At 36.4% G+C, this 22489-nt stretch overlaps 1 protein-coding gene across 2 annotated transcripts in view; it reads right to left on the bottom strand.

The window, feature by feature from the left end:
• COL19A1 (collagen type XIX alpha 1 chain) overlaps positions 1 to 22489 on the bottom strand; it is a 603039-nt gene that overhangs the window by 158031 nt on the left and 422519 nt on the right. For both annotated transcript variants that reach the window (XM_075202581.1, XM_075202582.1), the window contains exons 22-31: positions 21819 to 21872; positions 21283 to 21336; positions 16282 to 16335; positions 15805 to 15894; positions 15381 to 15425; positions 13613 to 13690; positions 10547 to 10582; positions 9745 to 9789; positions 8446 to 8499; positions 2271 to 2312 (exon numbers count right to left, since the gene is read on the bottom strand). In XM_075202581.1, coding sequence (XP_075058682.1) covers positions 2271 to 2312; positions 8446 to 8499; positions 9745 to 9789; positions 10547 to 10582; positions 13613 to 13690; positions 15381 to 15425; positions 15805 to 15894; positions 16282 to 16335; positions 21283 to 21336; positions 21819 to 21872 — 552 coding nt within the window. The remainder of the gene's footprint in view (positions 1 to 2270; positions 2313 to 8445; positions 8500 to 9744; positions 9790 to 10546; positions 10583 to 13612; positions 13691 to 15380; positions 15426 to 15804; positions 15895 to 16281; positions 16336 to 21282; positions 21337 to 21818; positions 21873 to 22489) is intronic.

Genomic DNA, 22489 nt, shown 5'->3' with positions numbered 1-22489 from the left:
AACAGAAGTCATTAAGTCTTACATCACATGACTGGTTCTTTGTTTGGTCTATTAAATTCTATTTATTTAGACTTTTGAGATACACACACATACATACACACACACACACACATATATATATATATATATATATATATATATATATATATATATATATATATATATATATATATACACACATACACACATACACTGCTAAGCAATTAGAAGGGTCTGTTTGGTAAGAAAATGCATAAATATAAGATGTCCTATTATAAACAATACAGTATCCCAGATCACATGCGCAGTCAAATCGATTGTTATAGGGGAAATTTGTGTTAGCAGTAGAATTGTTCACATGTTTAATATGCATATAAAACAGATCTGTTTTTTTCATATAGTTTAAATATGGATGGATAGTCGTTCCGTTTAAGTGATCTGGTACTGTGATTTGAGTGATTGAGATAAACTTGTTATTAAGAAGGACTATATATTTGATTGATTTATGTGATTGTAATGGTATTAATCAAGTACTCTATTTTCACTAGGGTCAGTTGATTAGTATTATATATAAATAAAAATGTACTGTTTAAGTTTTTTATCACTAAATAGAAATATGTCCACTAATGTGGATGGGGGATGTCATAAAACTGCTATTTTCGGATTGTTTTCACTTTGTATACCTGATGATTATTTGTATCTTAATGAAACATATGACTGTGTTCTTGTTTTTATATATCTATATAGTGTTCAGTTTACTGTTTTTTTGAGGTATGTCTGTGAACCATTAATGAGGAATATACATCTGTTGCTGATTATGTGATTGATGAACACTCATCATAAAGAGGTTTGCAGGAAGGACATTTAGAACATTTTCTTGTAGGAAGGACATTTGAAAGTTTGTAGAAACTAAACATAAGGGTTCTTCACTGCAGCATCTTGAATTAAGGATCAGTTGCCTATTTTTGTGACGTTTGTTGAATATTATGCAATATATGCCACTGCTGATACATGCTACAAGAAATGACGGACTGGGGTTTTGAGGACATTCAGCTATCTGTAAGAATTATCTTTGCTAAAGATCTTCATTAGTCTGAAAATCTTCTTTGTTGAAAATGTAGACAACGAACAATCAGACTGACACTTTGGGCCTGCTTAATCTTCGGACACAAGTCTTGTTCCCTGCTGCATCTTGCGTGAAATTGGTCTGTGCATGCTCAGAAACGGACTTTACGTCAGTGAGCACAATTGCGTCCAATTCATGTCCAAATGCAAATGACACTTCCGACTGCCTATGACTTGAAGGGAACAAGGGTGGGATGGGTCGAACGCACATAGGCAATGTACAGTAAGGATGTGCCAAGGTTGAGCGCATGTACATTCAAGCTCTGGGCATCTCTTAGGTACATGTTATTTAGCCATATAATTTGCACCAGCTACAGGGCAGGTGTAAGTGCCAACTGATAGTGATGATTGACGCACATGTGTACATGTGTGTAAGTTACATCTGTTTTTTTTAAATGCAAATTGCGTTTACCTTGCTTTCGAAGATGAATCAGGCCCTGCCTGTGTATATTGTAATTGATTGATTAAACAAAATACATTATTTATGAAGCACAAAATGTTTAAGCTACAATTAAAAATCCTATTTGGTGAAGCTGTGCACCTTGATTTGTGTAGGTACTTCTACATTTCCAGCAAAGTACATGGGTGTGCAAAGAAAAATGGGGAAGATTTTGGAGGAGCAGAAATTTGCATGGGCTTATTCTATGAGTTGGGTGGAGTGAGTACAACACTCACTACACTAACATTCCAACACACACTTTGAAACCACATGTAATATACCCACTTTTCTATTGTCTACAATACTATAGAAATAGACACTCTATCCATACAATAATGCCTTTACACATTATTAATCCCACACACAACACTGTCTCTCACTGTCTACACTTAGACCCAGACCTTCACCATGAGATCCCAAACACACTGTGCTGTTCATTCTGAAAACTAGCACTCCTACAAACATACTATTAAGGCAGAACTTATTACACCAACTTTCACACTGCCTCACACTATCTACATTAAAGGGTTATTTTACCTTCAATAAACTTTCGATTATTAGTTTCTTTTGCACTTTACGGTAGTATTTGTCTGTTTTATCCTGCCTCCTCCTATATGTTAGAATGCTATTTGGCTAAGTTGTTTATTTCTGTTTACTTGTGCTGCCTGGTATGTCAGATTCTTTCTACAAAATATGTATCTGATTATCATAAACACAATATCAGTACCTTCAGAACAGCTCCTATATCACCAAGAAGTGGAAGGGCAACCTACAAAGACAATTGGAAACATTGTTAGTTCTGATAAGCGTATAGATTAATAATGACATACTCTTTTACATTTCTCTGCATTTTATTCATACTTCTGATATTGAGAAAAAATAAAATGTACTTCATAATATAGAAAACACACAACTATTAATTCAATCCTCCATAAGGAAAGCCTCGCCAAAAGTATATTAAAGAAAGTATAAGAAGGTTGATTTTGAAAGTCAAAATGTGGAATCACCAGTGAGTTTAATAATAGGGGTGCATTAAACAAGTTTTAGGTATAGCCTAGCAAAGTTACCTGTTTGAAACCCTAAACAAAAGTACATATAGCAGCCATCAATGAATGAATGATAAATCTATAATTTGGTTTGAGTATTTGAAGGAGTTAATCAGCCATTTTTAAGAATTGGCCCATGCTACAGTCTCATCCATTTCTAAAGGAAATATTCAGGATTAAACATTTAGGGGTAGGTTTACTAAAACTTCTAAACAGGAAAAGTGGAAGTGTTGCCCATAGCAACCAAACAGATTCCAGCTATCATTTTCTAGAATGTACCTGTAATAGGCAACCTCATACAGTTCAGAGGCCAGCCATGGTGGCCCTCCAACCTTCAAAAGTGCCACACATTGCCCTTTATCTCATAAATAAGTAAAAACAATACATTTTAAACAAGTGTTACAAACTATAACAAACAAACAGTAAGGATCTAGGGCAATAGGTGAAGGCTCGGAGGGCCTTAGGATTGTCTGTTTCCCATCAGTGTTACTAGATAAATAATAGCTAGAATCTGATCGGTTACTATATATATATATATATATATATATATATATATATATATATATATATATATATATATATATATATCTTAGTTTGGGGGGACTAGTTTCCAACCAAGTTCTAACTATGCATACTTTAGCATGCTTATTATGTATTGCCTGGTTGTCCTGTTTACTACATTTTTTAGCTCTAATCCAATAATGCAGGTACCTGGGTCTGACAGTGCGATGGAGTCACCAGTTTTGGTTATATATCTTGTGACCCCTTGCCAGATTTTTTAAACCATAGGGCACTCCCAGAATAGGTGCAAGAATATTCCAGCTATACTGCCACATTTAGAGCAGAGCAGAGTCTTAATTCCCCCAAACTTAAACTTTGTGGGAGAGATACACTCTGCACATGATATCAAATTGGATCTACTAGGGCTGCGCACTAGTCTTACACTCCTTATCTTCCACTGCACCTAGATCCGCCTCCCACACCTTCTCTAAATTCCTGTAATCAACACTCTGTTAAGTACAGCAATCTAACTAGTCACCACACCTGGACTACTACACAGCTTTCCCTACTCTGCAATCAGCCCTCCAGTGTAAAGGCCAAGTCCATTAGAAGAATTTATCTCACCTGTTTGTAGCATTATAGAAGTCCCTCAGTTCTATCAAACCTTTGCAGGAGCAAAGCTTTGCATTTATATGCTTGTGCTTTGAAGACAACTTTTTTGGAGTGTACATCATGATTCTACCTTCATCAATATTTTGACCTTGACTTTGTCCCCCACTATTCAACCTTCTCCAATCCCTTGACCTTGGCTTCATCAATCATTATTCTAGCTTCTATAATCCTTTCACTTTAGCTTGTACTTCACTACCCATCTTCTCAGGACTAAGTGGTGGGTGTGTATTTGATTGCTACCCCAACCAAGTGGTTCTTTTCCTTGGACCTGCCAGCACAGTGACAGTCATCACAGAAAACACATGACAGAGAAGCAGGGCAACTTGCAGTGTAATATTTATCACAGCAATGTGCAATTTGACAAAATTAACTTTCATTGTATAAACAATTGTCCCCTTTACTTTACATTTCCCCCTCTCCACCCCATACACCTGCTCCAACTACAGTGTAACTCCATCCCTAAGAATTTAACACTCTGCATGTCTTTGTCAACATAACAGACGCACCCTGTATACCCACCACCAGCTTAGGCATACCTTTCCCTTGTAAGAAAAAAAACTAAATGGGAAAAACCCCACCTAGGATAAAGGGGAGGATGGAAAAGACTAATTGAGAGAATTGAGGTCTTATAGCAGTAACTCTCCTGCAATATAACCTTTTAAGTGAATTTAACACAAGTGAACTTGGGTGTTACCCCTTAACTGTTCGAGATACTTCATTATGACCATATTAACATATCAATACATTATGAAGGGATAATAAGCAGACAAGCCAATGTCTATCACAGTTAAATAATATTTATCTAAGCATGAACTTGGAATATGAGTTCAATAGCAAATACAGGTCTTCAGGTATAAAACTAGACATAGTGGGCCTGAGTCATTAAGGAAAGAAAGGCAAAAAAAAGGAGTAAATGTTCTCCGAGACAAACCATGTTACAATGCAAGGGGTGCAATTTAGTTTATTATTTTGCACATAAGTTAAATACTGCCTGTTTTTCATCTAGCACACAAACACTTGATAGCTTTATTTTCACACTGAAATTTAAAGTTGATCTAGGACATGCCCTACCACAGCTATAAATATGTCTCCACATTTTAAATTTACCACCCCCTCCAATGCTTATTCCTTTTTATGCTTTCCTCTCCTTAGTGTCTCAGGCCCAGTGTGTTACACTCTTGCTTGTGGTCTAACTGATTGATGGCAACCAAGACAATCTGCTGCCTCCCTGACAGAAGCAAGGAAAAACGTTTTTCCATCCACCACTTGTAGTGCAGGATACAACATTGATTAAGAGAGTTGCAAAACACACAGTCTATTTTCTGTCTTCATTTGCAGGGTAGACCGCTATGCTTTGGTCATACTTTAGAGCGCCTTGCTGTCTAATTCATTTGAGAAATGCACTGCGGTCTTTGATGTGCAGAATTTGGTGATGAATGCACAAAGTGGAGCCAATAGTTTTGGAGGCTGGGGTGAGAGTTGATGCGCTCTCTTCACTGCAAACTGAGGGGTGAATGCCTCCCTGCCAAGTTCTTGAACAAGTCCCCATTCCAGAAATGTTTCCAGGTAGATCTTGCATATCTCTCAAGCCTTGTTGCTGGTAGTTTTACCCATCACAGCCGACTGTGTATTGCAGCTCGAGTTTAAGGTAGGGGTGTTCTCCAGCTTAGGCCCTTTGCTAGTTTCAGACATCTCCATACACTGTGGGTATGGCTTTACCAGTATAGTATCCTCTAGCTACCATCCACTAAAATGTTCTTCCACAGCAAAGCCAAAGTTGAATTTCACCAGGCAGAGCCAAAATGCCTTGTATAGGAAATGAATACTGTTGTAATGACACAGGATGTTTCTGAACAATTTAAGGGCAAGAACACAGGTTTACGATCTAGTCCGGGCTCATATAGCCCAAAGAAAGCAGTGTACAATGCCTCTCCAATAAGTATGGAGACACACAGGAGCCAACACTTTATTAGATTCCTCCGCAATTATATCTGAGGAAAGTCTCTGTGTACAAAACTGCTACTTTTCAGGCTGCCTCATAGCCCAAGTAACCCCATGATCAAATACAATACATAGCCCAATCCCTGGGCTCCAGTATTCCAATGAGCCAATCGGTAGGCAGCCTGCCGGACAGTGTGCTCTCATCATGGAGTTATAACTTTAAATATATAATAGAATGACTACCTAGTGCACTAACGGTGGTGCTGTTAGGCTGCTTCCTTTTATGTTGGGTGATCCACATGCCCAAACTAGCCAGAACTGTATTACTGTTGTCATTTATAGTAGAAAAAAATGTAAAGTATGCAGAAACATATTTAAAGTCAGATAAATTAAACAAAATCAATTGTAAACTGCAGCATTACTTCCAATATGACTACATGGTTCTGTGATGGTCATTGCTGCAATTTATTGGGGTGAAAGTATTTTTAAAAGGAAAGGAATTGAAAAGGTTTCAAAAGATTAATTAATTTCCAAAATAGAGGCTGCTCATCCTCTCAGACTCAATGATTAAAATGAACTCTTTAATATGTTGGATGATCAATTGGTTTCTGGTAATCAGATTTTATATTGCTTGGAATGGTATAGAAAGTTCATCTCGGTGTCAGAATAGTCTAGTTTCAGGATAATGGTTGGGTAAAAATGATTGTTCTGTTTGTGAAATTGATGTCAAGTCTGTGTCACAGCAACAAGCTGCAAGTTTCCAGCAATTCTGAAAAGTGGAGATGTTGCCTATAGCAACCAGTCAGGCTTTAGTAATCATTTATTTAGTACATTCTACAACAATAGCTAGAATGTGGTTGCTATAGGCAACATCTCCACTTTTTAAACTCACTGAAAACTCTCAGCTTGATACATTTACCTCCAGGACTCACACAGAACAATGATGCCTGTTGTAAATGCATATTTACCCAACCAGTAATTACAGGATTCGTATAAGATCTTTCTTCTAAACCTTCCACTATTAGGTGCTATTTTATTCAAAAGAAGCTACAAGGTTTTGAGCATATGAAGTGGTAGATAATCCTAGAAGCAAGCATTTTTTAGAGGAAACAATATTTTCTTTGCAATGCTGCCAAATGAGCTGTGAATTGTAAAGCAAATAAAACACTAAAGAAGTGTTGATACTATTAAGTATCCTTTTGGTTGTATCAATACTCTTTTTACAACTTATCAAATTGTCAACATAATTAATTAAACAGTGATATTATCTCATTGGAGATTTTTTTTCTGCATCTTTATCCAGAAGTATTGAGTATACATTTAGAGCTTCAAAGTAGTCTTTTTTGAGTAATGCTTAGTTAAGATATAGCTTAATTCAAAATAATACATTTTCATTTCAATATTCTAAACAGATGCTTCTTTTTTATGGAATGCTGCAAAACACTTATAGGGCCTGAGTCATTAAGGAAAGTAAGGCAAAAAAAGGAGTTTATGTTCTCCGGGACAAACCATGTTACAATGCTAGGGGTGCAAATTAGTTTATTATTTTGCACATAAGTTAAATACTGGGTGTTTTTTCATCTACCACAGAAATACTCAATAGCTTTATTTTTACACTGAAATTTACAGTTGATCTAGGACATCTACATGATTTGCCTTCAGATCTGTGCTCTTCACCTGTCATAACCATCTGCTGAAAAGGTTGTGGCTCTGCATACTCTATGGAGATCTGCCTACACTGCTGGTAGTGAGTGCGCACATACTTCCGCATTTGCCCAACATTGTTCCATTGTTAATAGTGATTTTTAGTCAGTATATAAAATCAAAGGATACAATGTGCTTTGGTACGATAAAACATGATTGTGGGAGTGTCCATACTAATGTGATATCGGACCTAACATTCATTTATCTGTGATTGATATGCCAATTGGTTTAAAAACCTGTAGTGTATACCCAGTTTAACAGAACAATTCTTTAAATATCCATCCATTATTGTTTTTGGAAAACAGTTGTTTCCCAACTGATATCCCCCCATGCATGGTACTCTTGCTCAGTTTTTTTAACAGATGGTGGACTCATAAACATTGACTTTGCAAATCCTTATTTTGTGATATTCCCTAGTATTGGAAGCTGTTGGATTGATTTTTGTTTGAAGGAGTTACAATGGTGCTAGCATTTTCCTGGCTTAGACTTGATACCCTTTCTGGTCTTCTAAGTGTCAAAAAGTCTTCTTTTGAGATCAGGGCATGATTCACTCCACAGACCTGAGACTTGAATTGATTTAATGAGCAGACTCAGATAGAGCCAACCAATGTATGTGTTTTGTCATAGAGGAAAGTCCTTCAAACTTATACCTAATAATTATCTCATGGACTGGAATATATGACTGAAAGTACTAACTTAAATAGTAAAAAGGTTGTAACATGACTCTCTGAATGACCCTACAGTGAGTTAGCTAGTTGGGGAACAAAGGTATCTAAACTTCAGTTTCCAAGGGCATACTTTAGGGGTATTCTCATATTTACCACTATGACATTCAAATATCAACTCTAATGGTCACAAAACTGAAAATGTATATCCCAATCAGGTTCCAAGGTCACATTATTACAGGCATTTGGTAGTACCAAGGCTATACATTTTTTCAGAAGAAAGAAGGATTCAAGTTAATTATTGGATTTTTGGAGAAGGTATGGGATTCTGGCTTATTTCAACAGTCTGAGCAATGTACATGCGTTCACATACTGGGTCACCTGGAGGACCTGGGAGTCCGGGTCTTCCATCTCTGCCTGGGACACCCTGGGAATAAAAATAAACATGGGAAACAATTACTAAAATGGGTTGTTGTGTGATCATCAGGCAATAATTGGGCAGGAGCACTTTTGTTTAAAAGAGATTACTTTCTCAAAATGAGGTTGCCTCCAAGTTTTCCAGGGATAGGGAGATGGAAGAGCCTCCCCCTATCTCTGGCATTTTAAGTACTTGTTGCCTAGCAGGTGTATACCAACTTCATGACATGCTGGCGTACATGACCTTGTGATACCCTAGCTGCACCACTACAAGAAAACTTACCGATCATTGTGGGCACTGATCAATGGGTTTAATGGCAACCTCCCAACTGCAGGGAGAGTGGCATTTGCCCTTTGTCTGCATGTAGAATGTGCCTGAATGTGGAATGTGAGTCCCAATCACCCTTAGCAGTCAAGGGGTTAATGGTGCTTCATATTTTATTTGTTAATTTTTAAAAAATGTAAAATCTTTCTCAAATGGACAATTAAAGGTGAAGACATTCTTCAAAAGTATTCAGCATATGGTCATCTGCTTCATATCATGGTGGGGTCCCTCTACTGTGTTCCCTGCAATTACCTGTATGCAATATAGCAAAATTGGCTCTGTATTTGAGCTCCCAGGCATATCTGCATACAAAACCTGAAATGGTGCAAAGACTGTGTGTCAAAGTAATGGTGGCACCTGTAGCCACATCTTTTCAAGTCTTTCAAGTATTTTATCTCCCTACACAGCCTCACCCACTCTGCTGGTTGTGAAGAGAGAGAAGCTAGGAGGCTTTAAAATAGTGTTGGTGAATTGTATAGAAATAACAGTTAGGGTTTCAAAACTGGTAACCCCATCTAATACTAAGCATGGTGGGGGTTATGATGTATTGGAAAATCTCCTTCACCAGATGCCTTGTATAACATCTAGCATAGGTTATGGCTCCTACCAATTTGCACAACCGTTCATCACAACTTTCTCCTTCCTCCCTAACTTGATTGGAAGCCAGGCTGTGACTATCAACAGTTCTACTTAATATATAGAGGCAGAAGAAAGTTCAGAATAGATACATAGGATTCTTATATTCTTGCACAGTACTAATATGCCACATTATTTAAAATTATGCAAGGTGCTCATACAGTGTATGATGTTTTGAATACGCTTTATAAGATGGAAAAAACAAAATAGAATATTAAAAAAATAATAATTAATTATAGCTGTATTTACATTTGTATTGAAGTGTCAGACATATATTGAAATATATCTACTCACTTGTGCACCTGGGGGTCCTGGTAGTCCTGTAAGACCTTGTGAACCCTAATGAAATCAATTCATTTATAACATATCAAAGTGTAGAAATAAGATAGGTACAATCAATCATAAAATTTGACAAAGTAATTTGTACATATGTATAACCAAGCAAAATGTTACAAAATGAGAAAAATGAAAAAAATATTATTAATTAACTCCTATGTGCAAATATTTAAATCATATTATAGTCCTACTTGCAAACATTAATTTTCTCCCTTTCAGTTAGAGGGGGGCACAACCACAAATTGCATGATTTTGGCCTAACCCCTGTGGTACAATGCCATGGTCACATCATTTTGCCGCAGTTTGCAGAGCCAAAATGGTGTGGTTCACAGGAAATTGTGTCATCAAGGCCCCCATCTCACCCATTCGACTAGGAAGTGGGCAGGACATGGGAGAAAGGCCTGCTCTCCCAGTAGTACTACAGATATGGGGTGTTCTAACAAGTGTAACTCATACAGAAATGAAGAAACGCGCAAATACTCGCTGATGTTGATGACTTGCCAGAAACTAGGCACATACACTGCTGATGCGGAGCCAGACGCATCTCAAGATGTGCACGCTCTGCAAATTGGTGGAAATACACTAATTTTCTGATCTCTCTTTTTTTTTTAGAGCAATTTACTCCCATTTTGTGATCAACTCTGCATCAGCCCCTTAATCTCTTTGCTTACTATTGATACCAGTAATGTCTGTTCCCAGTTCTGCATTGTTTGTGATGAATACATGCAGGTTATTCAATGCATTTTGGTTGTATAGTTACCTGAATACCTGGAATTCCTGGTGGACCTATTGGGCCCTGTGAAAAAAAGGGCATTAGAATAATAACATAAAATTACACCGATATACAGAAGCCCCCCCCCCCCCCCCCCGAGTTTCAAAATTGTAACAACTCTATCATTATCTCAATGAATTAGGTAAAGATAACTCTCTAGGTTATGTATTAGATATATATATGTCTATATTGCTATATTGGTATTCAGTAGAAAGGAGTGAAATTGTATGCAATCATATTTCACAGCAGAACAGGCCATTTTGCACAGGTTCAGTAATTTGGTAACACGATGCACACAAGCATTGCAGTAAGCAAATAAGGAGGGAGATTGCGGTTATACTTTGATAAGATTTTCACCCAAATAGTCAAACTGATTTTTATATTGGATTACCTAGTGGTTATGGTTCCATACATGGAGTGATGGCAATTTGGTAAAAATTGCTCCGAGTAAGGCTGGGTTACCACAAATCTATTATCCTTATCATTATCCTTCTATAACAGCGCTTACATTTCCCTTATTCATCACTGTTATCAGAGATACTACCAACCTAACTCCATACACTTCTCATCTATCTTCAACTGTTCATCTCCTTGTTATACAATGTCCTGATAATACTATTATACACTAATGATGTAGTGCTGAACTCTGAAGAGCCCTTCAATCTCCAAATCTAGTCTTTGTCATTTCTGGTTAAATATAATATAATATAATATAATATAATAATGCATTCAGTTTTATTATTAAAGTGGATAAATGGCTGAAATATCAGAATTAGGTTTATCTGTATAAAATCTTTGGGTCCTCAGCAACCCTTCTTGTTAAATAGGTGATAACATACAATTTACTATTTTTTGCTGTTTGCGATAATTGGTGGGCCAAGTACTATATACTGTGATTGTGCTTTGAAAAAAAGTGAAAAAGGATTGGTGCTAGCGCATGTGCAATGATGTTTGCATTTGATTATGTGTTAGATTGTAACCAGAGAGTTTATTATCCACCTAATGTCCAGCAGCCTATAAGCTGGACAAATGACCTAGGGACCACTGATTTCTCTATTTTCCCTATAACTGATAAGATCTGGAAAGAACTCGCCTTTTGGATCCTAAAACCCTTCAGGACCACAGAGGAAATGTTTAATTCTTCTTTGGAGCTACTACACCCTGTGACTCTGTTATCGCACACAAGCTGATTGTAATATTTGTAAATGTACAGTCATGGCCAAAACTTATGAGAATGATGCAAATATTATTTTTCACAAAGTCTACTGTCTCAGTTTTTATGATGACAATTTGCATATACTCCAGAAAGTCATGAAGTGTGATCAGATGACTTGCAATTAAATTCATAGTCCCTCATGGCCATGACAATAAACTTTATCTAAAAAACAACATGGGGTAAAGTAATTTTCTCTGATGAATCCCCTTTCAGATTGTTTGAGGCAACTGGAAAAATACTACCATCAGTCCTGTGTCAAGTCAACAGTAAAGCATCCTGAGACCATTCATGTTTGGGGTGGCTTCTCAGCCAAGAGAGTGGGCTCACTCACAATTTTGCCTAAGAACACAGCCATGACTAAAGAATGGTACCAAAACATCCTCCAAGAGCAACTTCTTCCAACCATCCAAGAACAGTTTGGAGATGAACAATGCAGTTTCCAGCATAACGGAGCACCTTGCCATAAGGCAAAAGTGATAATTAAGTGGCTCTGGGATCAAGACATCGAAATTTTGGGGCTATGTCCAGGAAAATGCCCAGACCTTAATCCCATTGAAAACTTGTGGTCAATCCTCAAGAGGCAGGTGGAATGGATGGCCATCAGTCAGTATGTGGCCCAGAAGTTGATTGACAGCATGCCACTGCGAATTACAGAGGTCGTCAAAAAGAAGGGTCAACACTGCAAATATTGACTCTTTGCATAAACTTAATGTGATTGTCAATAAAATCATATCTCCCAGCGCCACTACCATTTAATCATATCTCCCAGCGCCACTATTTTTAGATATTTTGACAATAAAAGCCTTTGACACTTTTGAAGTGCTTGTAATGTTACTTCAGTTTACCAGAGCAACAACTGACAATAAAGGTCTAAAAACACCAAAGCAGCAGACTTTGTGAAAACCAATACTTGTGTCATTCTCAAAACTTTTGGCAATGACTGTTCATGCAATACTGTTATATTGTTTATACAGATAAACCTAACTCTGATATTTCAGCCACTTAAGTATGTTATTGATAAATCTTTATTTGGATTCATTGACTACACAGAAAGTATCTATCCTTTTTTCATTTTTTTCAGATTTTCTACACCTGACTCACAGCAGCAAGTACACATACTGATTTGTTTGCACATATATTGAATTTTTGCAACATTATCACTTATCTTTGTATTAATATGATTATACTTTATTACTTCTCGCAGTTACAGATGATCACACACTGTATCACTTCATTAGCTTTGTGGTTACATGACAGAACTTTGATTTAAACAAACCTGAAAATGCGATTTAACGTGTGTAATACAAGTTAATTGGCTGGGCTTAATAGGTCACAAAATACCTGAGCAGTTAGGCAGAAAAACGGGAAAATGAATGTTAAACATATTGCCATCTATGTATAGGCTGGCATGTTAGGGAGGGAGTAGTAACAAGATGCTGTATTAAAAGAGGAGAGATCAATTCAGGGGTAAGGAACATAGACAAGAGAGACTACGTGAGGGTCCCTGCAGCATATTAGAAGTTAAACTGAGTTCATGGGAATTTAAATACTAAATTGAAAGATCTAATGCTCTCACCTCATTTCTTCTTACCCCTAACTTGCTTCCAGTTTTCACATATGGCAAAATGAATGCAGCAAAAATACTCTAGGCAGATTTTTTTCTTGGTGTTTAAGCAGATTTAATGCAGTATTCAAATAAATTAGTATCAAACAAGTATTTTTTAACCTCATCATTTTAGGTCCATCTTATGTATGGGGATTACAGCATTATTTAGCATGTCTGTGAAGGTCACAATGTCATGTTTTAATGTAATATACAGACAAAAAGGCATACTTACTGAAGGACCTTCTGTTCCTATTCCGGGTAACCCTGATTCTCCAAGTTGTCCCTGAACACCAGGTAAACCTCTTTCTCCCTGGAATTATATTTTATTCAGCAACAACGTACAAGAATTATTATGGCACAATAGGCAGCAATAACAGTTGAACTCATAACAATTATCACCTGCACATGGAAACATAGAATTTGACAGCACATAAGAATCGCTTGGCCCATCTAGTCTGCCCATTGTTTTATTAAACTTTGGTAACCTAAAACCGTATTTGGTCCTTTAATCTTTGTATGAATATCCTTATGCCTATCCAAAGCATGTTTAAACTGCTCTACTGTATTAGTCTCTACCACCTCTGATGGGAGGCTATTCCACTTATCCACTACCCTTTCTGTGAAGTAATTTTTCCTCTTATTTTCTATGAATCTTCTTCCCTCCAGTTTAAGTGCATGTCCTCGTGTTCTAATACTTCTCTTCCTTTGAAGAATGTTTCCCTCCTATACCGTGTTCAAACCCTTGATAGATTTGAAAGTTTCTATCATGTGCCCCATTTCCCTTCTCTGCTTCAAACTATACATATTAAGATCTTCTAGTCTTTCTGGGTAAGTTGTGCTGTAGACCATGCACCATTTTAGTTGCCCTTCTTGTACAGTCTCTAATATAGTTACAGCCTTCTGGAGATATAACCTCCAAAATTGAACACAGTATTCTAGATGAGGCCGTACCAATGACCTATACAGTGGCATTACTACTTTCTTCTGCTACTGATTCCTCTCCCTATGTAGCCAAACATCTGACTTGCTTCCGCATGGCTTTGTTACATTGCTTACCTGCCTTCAAGTCATCTGAAATAGTGACTCTTTGATCCCTCCTGAGTAGTTTCCATTATAGTGCTATTAATACTATATTTATATTTTTAAGACCCAAGTGCATGATTTTGTATTTTTTGGCATTAAACTGTAGTTAACAAGCTCTTGACCATTCCTCTAGTCTACCAAGATCATCAATCATTTGGATTACCCCTCCTGGAGAATCTACCCTATTGCATATCTTTGCGTCATCTGCACAAAGGCATACTTTCCCTTTAATACCATTTGCAATGTCTCCAATAAAGATATTACTAAGCACTGGTCCAAGTTCAGATCCTTGGAGTACTCCACTGGTAACCTTTCCCTCCTGTGAATGAACTCCATTTACTATAACTCTATGTTTTCTATACTGCAACCAAGATGTTATCCATTCAACCATCTTAGAATACAATCCCAAGCTTTAAAGTTTATTTAATAGTCTGTGATGTGGGACAGTGTCAAAAGTCTTACTAAAATCCAGATAAGCTACATCTACGCATATTTCTTTTACATCTTTTTGCTGATTTTACATTGTGAATGCTTTAATGACTAGGACTGTTGGCAACAGGGGCTGGCTGGGCTGGTGGGCATCTGCAGGCCCCATAGTTGGCTACCTTGGGCTAGGTCACTTGGCTAACTGCATTTTGTCCCTTTAAAATGTTCCTAATAGTCTGCTGAGCCAAGTCTTGCCCCCAGTCTCACCCCCTGGCTGGTAATATATAAACATTCGCATAGTGACACATATACTTTACATGGTATCTGTGTAGTACAGGGTACAGCTGGTTGCATTGATTGCAGCAGTAAAGACATCTCCGACCTGCCCATCATGCCCTGCTCTCCTTTTATACGCCATTATTTCCTGTCACACATTGTTTTTTACCAAAATTTCAAAACACTATAATGGAAAAAACTGTAGTATAACATACCTTGGGGCCACGTGGGCCAGGCGCACCAGATATTCCACTCGCTCCCTAATATTGATATAATTGATAACAATTAATATTTAAAAACTCGTAGCAAAATAAATGCAGACTCATCTAACTTTAGGAATTAACAAAGGCATATCTCCCAAATAATTGGAAGCTTTTACAAAAATCTATACATATATATATCTGTATGTATCAGACCAAAATGAAGGCCAGGAGGATTTCAGTTCATAAGAGGGAATCCTGGGCTTCAATGTTTGATGTAACACAAAATAAAATAAACTTGTTTAAAAAAAAAAACAAACAAAAAAAAAAGAAACAAATAGTACAGCTTCACTGCATTAAAAACTATTACTAACTAGTTTGGTGTAATTTTACCAAAGGAGAGGTAGCTATATTTGATAATTAGAATATATATACTTACTGGTTCTCCTGGTAATCCAAAGCCTGTTGGTCCTTGATCTCCTTTGGGACCAGGAAGTCCAGGAGGTCCGATGAGGCCACCGGACTCCCCCTTTTGAGTGAAGAGTGAATTGAGGTATATTTTTACAAATGTATTTTAAATAAAGAATAAACACACAAGTCATCACAGAGTGTTGCAACCTGAGTGTTGTTATATATCATTAAAATATGAACAAATGTTCTTAGCTACCACTACAAAGTCAATATTCTATTTATTTTAATCATAATTAGATCTTGGTCGTGCAGTGCAGGACCCTGTTCTTAAGTCTCTTTAAAGTAGTTTCATATAAAATGTCACAGTGAATCATTAAACAATCAAAGTTAACTTTAAGAAATGATTCACTGAAATTGTAGTAATACATTTAATAGCTGTGCTGCAAAAATGCAATTTTGAAAAATGTTATTGGTTATTAAAGAGGGAAAAAAACAGAAAAAGTACCTTTTCCCCTTTAATGCCCTGCTTTCCATGAATGCCATGTTCTCCTGGTAACCCCTGTTGTATTAATATAGATATGAAATAATGGTAAAACAACAAAAATAATTTTTACTGTAAAGAAAGCTGTCTTTATTTCAGTTTCTATATTTAATCATATTACATAAAAATTCAGATCATGCACCAAAAAAAAAGACGTACAGAATGTATGATTGTGACAGGATGCCTATGCCACCCTGTCTGTTGTTGCTGTGAACCGCCCGGGCTTACTTTGCCACCATCCCCTTTCATTATTCTGAATATGCCCCTCCTGGTACAGTAGGAGGAGCCTGCTGCCACCACTGGGCTCCTTTATGGCGCCCAGAGCCACGTTCCTTCTGGGTAACTGTCACTGCTAGTGTACTCTCGTGCTGGTAAACTTGGGCTGGTAGCTCCGGACCTCTTACTATGGATCAGGGTGCTGTGGATGGATCCCCCTGGCCTATCACACTGGCCAGCTGCTGGGTAGCAGCAGAGCGGTGGTAATGGAGAGCTGGGTCCAACCTCAGAAACAGCCGGAGAATGGATTAGATTTATGGTCTAATCTGCAGGTCACAGGATTACAGAAATATTGAAGAAGTGTTCAAGCAGGGTCTTGAAGCAAAGAGTGATGTTTTATTTCGCTCAGGTGCCCTGACAAGGACAGTTCCACTGATTAAAGGTATCAGTGGTCAGGTCAGATGGAACATCAGAATGATACATTTCAGTGTACAAGACAGTGCTTTTTATACAGATTTGGACACAGGCTATTTTTAGAATCAGGATGCAATGTGTTTACACAAACATGGATTTACATGCATTGCAAAGCTAACAATATTTACGCTTATCTGTGATATCTATCTTAAAACCTTGCTGTGATATCCTGCATCTTACAGTGGACATAAAGTCTAATTACATCTTCCTATGACCCTCACACATCAAAAGGTCTAATTAGCATGAGATTAGCATGAGTTCTTTCTTCCAACAGTTGCAGAATACACATTTCCTCCAAAGAAAAGAATTCCCCAAGAAAACTTGTAAATCCCAAACAAGACATTTCCTTACACCAAGATATACAAAAGACTTTCAAAACAAATGCTTAATGCATCAGACATATACATCAGAAATAAGGCATTTCCTTTAGTAAGGTTAAAACAATAAAAAACAAATTTTCCCCCCATGGTCTCAGAAATTAAAGATTGTTCCCTTACCAAAATATACACAATATGAAAAATAAGTGCATATGCAATTATATAAATAAGCGCCCTGCGCTATTTCCTTTAAATAAATTTATACCATAAGTTATTTATAAGTGATCCAGTCACAATTATTATTATGCCAACATACTGCACATAATTGTACAGAGAATATTTTATTATTTTTTAAGTGCTTTTAAATGCAGGCTTGGTGGGGGCAAGCATTTTTTTCCCCCACCACTTTCCTATCAGGATAACAGCATTGGGTTGACCAGCATGTGGTTGGTTTCTATTATGACAAGGTGACTCTATGCTCATGGTCTCCCGATAATAATGGAAACCAACTCAGGCACTCTAATTAAAAATTTTTTTATCAGATATTTGCCTAGCTTCGCTCAAATATGTTTTAGCTTGCAGTTTTGGCTAAAGAACATGCCATTTGGGTTTTGTCGAACTGATATATATTGCATACAAACCATAGTTTAATATATACTGCAAATTGGGGCTCCAAACACTTGAGATTTGAATTGTGCTTTTTTCATATTTTTATTTATCCAATTGTGTGGAATTTAACTAAGCAGTGCTCTTATTAGCCTAAAGTGCCCAACCCTAGAAGTATATATCTTATAAGTGATGGATTACTTTAAGGACTGAACGGAAGATTTTACATTTTATGCATTGTAAGACTAATAGTCATTTTTAGAGTCCCAGTGACCTAGTCATATTTGATTTGACTCATTATTCATACATTATACATTTTTATAGCTTAAATAATTTTTTTCCCCCCCAAAGTTAATATTTTGAAAAATTGGAATAAATTAATTACTAAATATGCATGAATGCATAATAATTTACAAACTCATCCTTAAGGGAATGTGTGTACTCATGCTATTGGCCACTCATACCCACTACTGTCATGTCTCTCTGTGCTATGTCTGATAGACAAATACGACCTTCAATATAAACCAGTTGTCATGCTTAGCAACTTGCTTAAACTTTGAATAACCAATAATTAACAAACCAATTCTCTAGTACCTGGGTATGGTTCACAGCCATCCCATTGGTTATTGCAAGTGTAAAAATGGAGACAGGTATGTTTGAGAGCCTGCTGTATATTTTGAAGATATCGCTATAAATGCTTTAAAGGGATTTCAGGTTTTTATGCTTATTCACCAGTTGATGTGAATCCAGCTGGATATTATTGAGAAGATTGAACTTATGATGGGTGATGGAATGATTCATTTCTACAAGTCAGCGTTGCAGGCAGTATATGTTGGGATATATACTGTCCATAATGTGCCACTGATACTACACCTAATTTGCCTTTAGATGCTGACTGCAAGAAGCATCTAAAGGCACTCACTAAAAGACAGTTTGTGAGAGTTTTATTGGCTTTTATCCAGGATCAACTATATATTTTCAAATTGAAACTGCTTCTACAACATTTTCAATTTGCAGATGTGAATTCATTTTTCTTTTTTTCCGATTCATGGGAGACTCTGATATAACTGCAATACATGATGGGAAAATGTCAACAACTTTTACAAATGGAACCTTATTTGTGCTGCATTTCTAACATCAAACTCCAAGTGTATAAGAATTTAGATTCCCTTGTGAACTTATATTATCCCAACGGGACTCAAATCAGTTTGTTTCTGATACTAGGTGCTTGGTTTGATTGCAGATACAGATTTTTAGCACAAAGTTTACTGTTAATGAGACAGAATATTATTAAGAATATAGAAGAACCTTCATTAGTAGCTGCATCTTTATTATTGAGTGATCTATTTTGTACATTTATTGTCATGCATTTATAATAGTATTACTATGATACATACAAAACCAATATATTGTATCTGTTTTAGCGATCAAGTATTCAGGTGTTCTGTTTTATTTACATCCTCATCATTGTATGTTATTTTATTCCCTTACATGTTTCATGTGTCTTTGAAGAGATTATTTTTTCTTTTATTAGCGCTGATCACTTTTCTTTCTTTTCTTAATATTGAACACTGATAAGCTGACAACAGCAGTAAAGAGTGGGCTCAAGTGATACAGCCCACGAGAAACATAAGTAGTGGGAGAAATGAGGAAGGATGGACATGTTTTGGAATTTTGCACTGGGGCTCCAAATCCTAAAGCTCATATAGTAAAAAAGTCAAGGAAAATTAAACACTCACCTTTTGGAAATAGCAACATTTACCCATATTTACTAGCAGTAATAAAATTGATAGGAAAAATGATGGAGTTTTCTCTATTTCATGAAAACCTTATCTCGATAAGATCTCAAAGGATTTGTTTTTTATTTTGCTTACTGAATGAGAAAAAAAATCCTCCAAAAATCTCAAGAAGTGAAAACTAGAATTACACATAAAATGAACTTACTTGTGACATTTTACTTATTCCTATAAAAATATGACCTTTGTAGGCGATTTTTCTTACTCCATTTTATGTAGCAATGATTGTATTTGTAAAATGCCAAACCATACCTTTGGGAATTTAATCTTGAAAATTTACATTTTTAGTACAATTTCTCTTTACTGCCTCTTCCAAACTCTGACCCTAACTTTGACTTATGTTGTAAATAGTAGAATTTTATGACGGAGAGCAATCAATAATGTTTAAGCAGTGAGTGTACATCTATATACATTGGAGGCAGTCACTTTATAGGCTGAATCCAGGGCAGCATTTTCTAATTAGTCAGCCCATTCTTAAAGGCAGTGGGACCCGAAGGATGTCTCGGGGTTCCCTCTGCTTTCCCCACAGTAACTTAGAAAACTAATGCTGCGGTCATACACTTGACAGCCTACATTGGGTTAATTAATAGGTGGGGCTCAAGGCATCAGAGGATCTGTGCATATATGCTCTAGATATGTAAATACAACCCTGGCAGTCCTAACATTTATGAGAAAGCAGTCTTATCAAATCACTAGGATTAAACACTAGACATTAAGGGCCTGATTCATTAAGGATCTTAACCTGAGAAACTTCTTATTTCAGTCTAGTGGACAAAACCATGTTACAATGCAAGGGGTGCAAATTAGTATTCTGTTTTGCACATAAGTAAAATACTGACTGTTTTTTTCATGTAGCACACAAATACTTGATAGCTTATTTGTACACTAGCATTTAAAGTTGATATTTGTGTGCTACATGAAAAAAGAGTCAGTATTTAATTTATGTGCAAAACAGAATACTAATTTGCACCCCTTGCATTGTAACATGGTTTTGTCCAGGAGACTGAAATAAGAAGTTTCTTAAGTTAAGATCCTTAATGAATCAGGCCCTAAGTGTATAAAGAACGTCTATGGTTTCAAGTTTATCAAGAAGCATTTTAATGGATAGTGGTTCAGCCAACAAAATGGCTGCTAGTGCTACTACTTTTTGTAAGCAGCAGAAGCATTTTATTGTCACCCACAATCGATTCTGAGTTATTTGCAGTAATCCCAATTTCTAAAGTCATTGGAGCTATAACTTCGGGAGTGCACTATAGTTGTATTTATTTTTAAGTTCAGAATATTGTTTAATTTACTCTAATTCTATAATTAGTCAACTAAGTATAGTTGGGCGAGTGATATAATGATTTCTTTTAAATATGTGTCCTTGCTGTGGACCATGATACACATGGGATGTTGATTACTCTGGAAAACAAAAAATTCACGATTCAATCTTATGTTAGAAAACCAAAAGAACATTTGCATATCCACTGAAGTTAGGATCTGCTTAGATTATGAATGAGGCTTTACCAACCTACAAATAATAAGAGAACAATATTGGAAATAGCTATACATACTGCATCTCCTGGTATGCCTTGTGGGCCAGTAGATCCAGGCTCCCCTTTTGGCCCCTAAAACATTCAAATTAAAGATTGTTAAATGTAACTTGTAATAATGTTTATATAGCATTATTAGCATGCCTTTTAGAAGAAATAATGTGGAACCACAATCTACTGACCTATGTCATTATCTTAAACTTATGCTAAATATTAACCATTACCACCATCAAAGTATTCATATGGCTCTATATATGTTATAACTATTTGCTCACAAATCCTTTTACAATATGACGTTAAACAGTAGAGTTTAGGAAGGTTGTTGATAGGAGAGGTGGGGGCCATATAAAGCCTTGGATGGCTGTACCAGTCCTACAGGATTCTAGTTTGACAGCTCTGGTACAGTTCCAATCAAAATCATTGTTATTGCTATTGTTAAATATCATTTGTAGTATAGTATAAATTTACAGAATGGTCTGATTTATTGTTAGTTTTCATCTGACTTGTATTAACTAATTTTGGAAACAAATCAGAATATTACAGAAATGATCGCATACCTGAATACCAGGAGCTCCGGGAAATCCTGGTAATCCTCGATGTCCAGGTTCAGCCTTAATTACAAATAATAGTAAGTGAATCTTTCATTTCTAGATATCATAGGTTACATTGTAGCAGTTTAGTCCCTTATGTTACTTCCGACACCAACCTTATTTACTAAACTAAATATGAAATTCCGCTTACCAATGGCCAACTACATACATACAGAATTATTCATCACCATCTATATATCTGAATAGGTGCTATAACTCATAACAAAATATTAAATATTTGCCTTCATTTTCAAAATTGTGCTATTAAAAATAATTCAGCTTCTGGTTGGTTTATTATGGGCTACAGACTCTTTTTACTTGTGTATCAGTTTATTTATTCCCCATATGGACAATCCATTCCTGCCTGTTTGTATTTTGCCAACCACTTGGAGGAGCCCAACAGTGTCATTGGAGTATAGCATCTTTTGCCTCTGATAAGGACCAGGTAGAGCAGTGTATAGGCAACCTAAGACGCTATGGTTACATATGGAAAATAAATACTAGTTTCTCAGGCCTGCTAATGTTGTTACAGGGTCATTTGTTGTCCTCATCAATAGTCCTCATCATAGTTGCATTTCTGATATATTTATTCCTACTTTATAACGTTCACAAAAATACCGATCAATATGGGGTGAGCA

Source organism: Mixophyes fleayi, chromosome 3, assembly GCF_038048845.1.
Source record: "Mixophyes fleayi isolate aMixFle1 chromosome 3, aMixFle1.hap1, whole genome shotgun sequence".
In the NCBI taxonomy this organism is placed as follows: Eukaryota; Metazoa; Chordata; class Amphibia; order Anura; family Limnodynastidae; genus Mixophyes; species Mixophyes fleayi.
The sequence above is the reverse complement of the archived record's forward strand: the minus strand, read 5'-3'. Positions and strand labels throughout refer to the sequence as shown.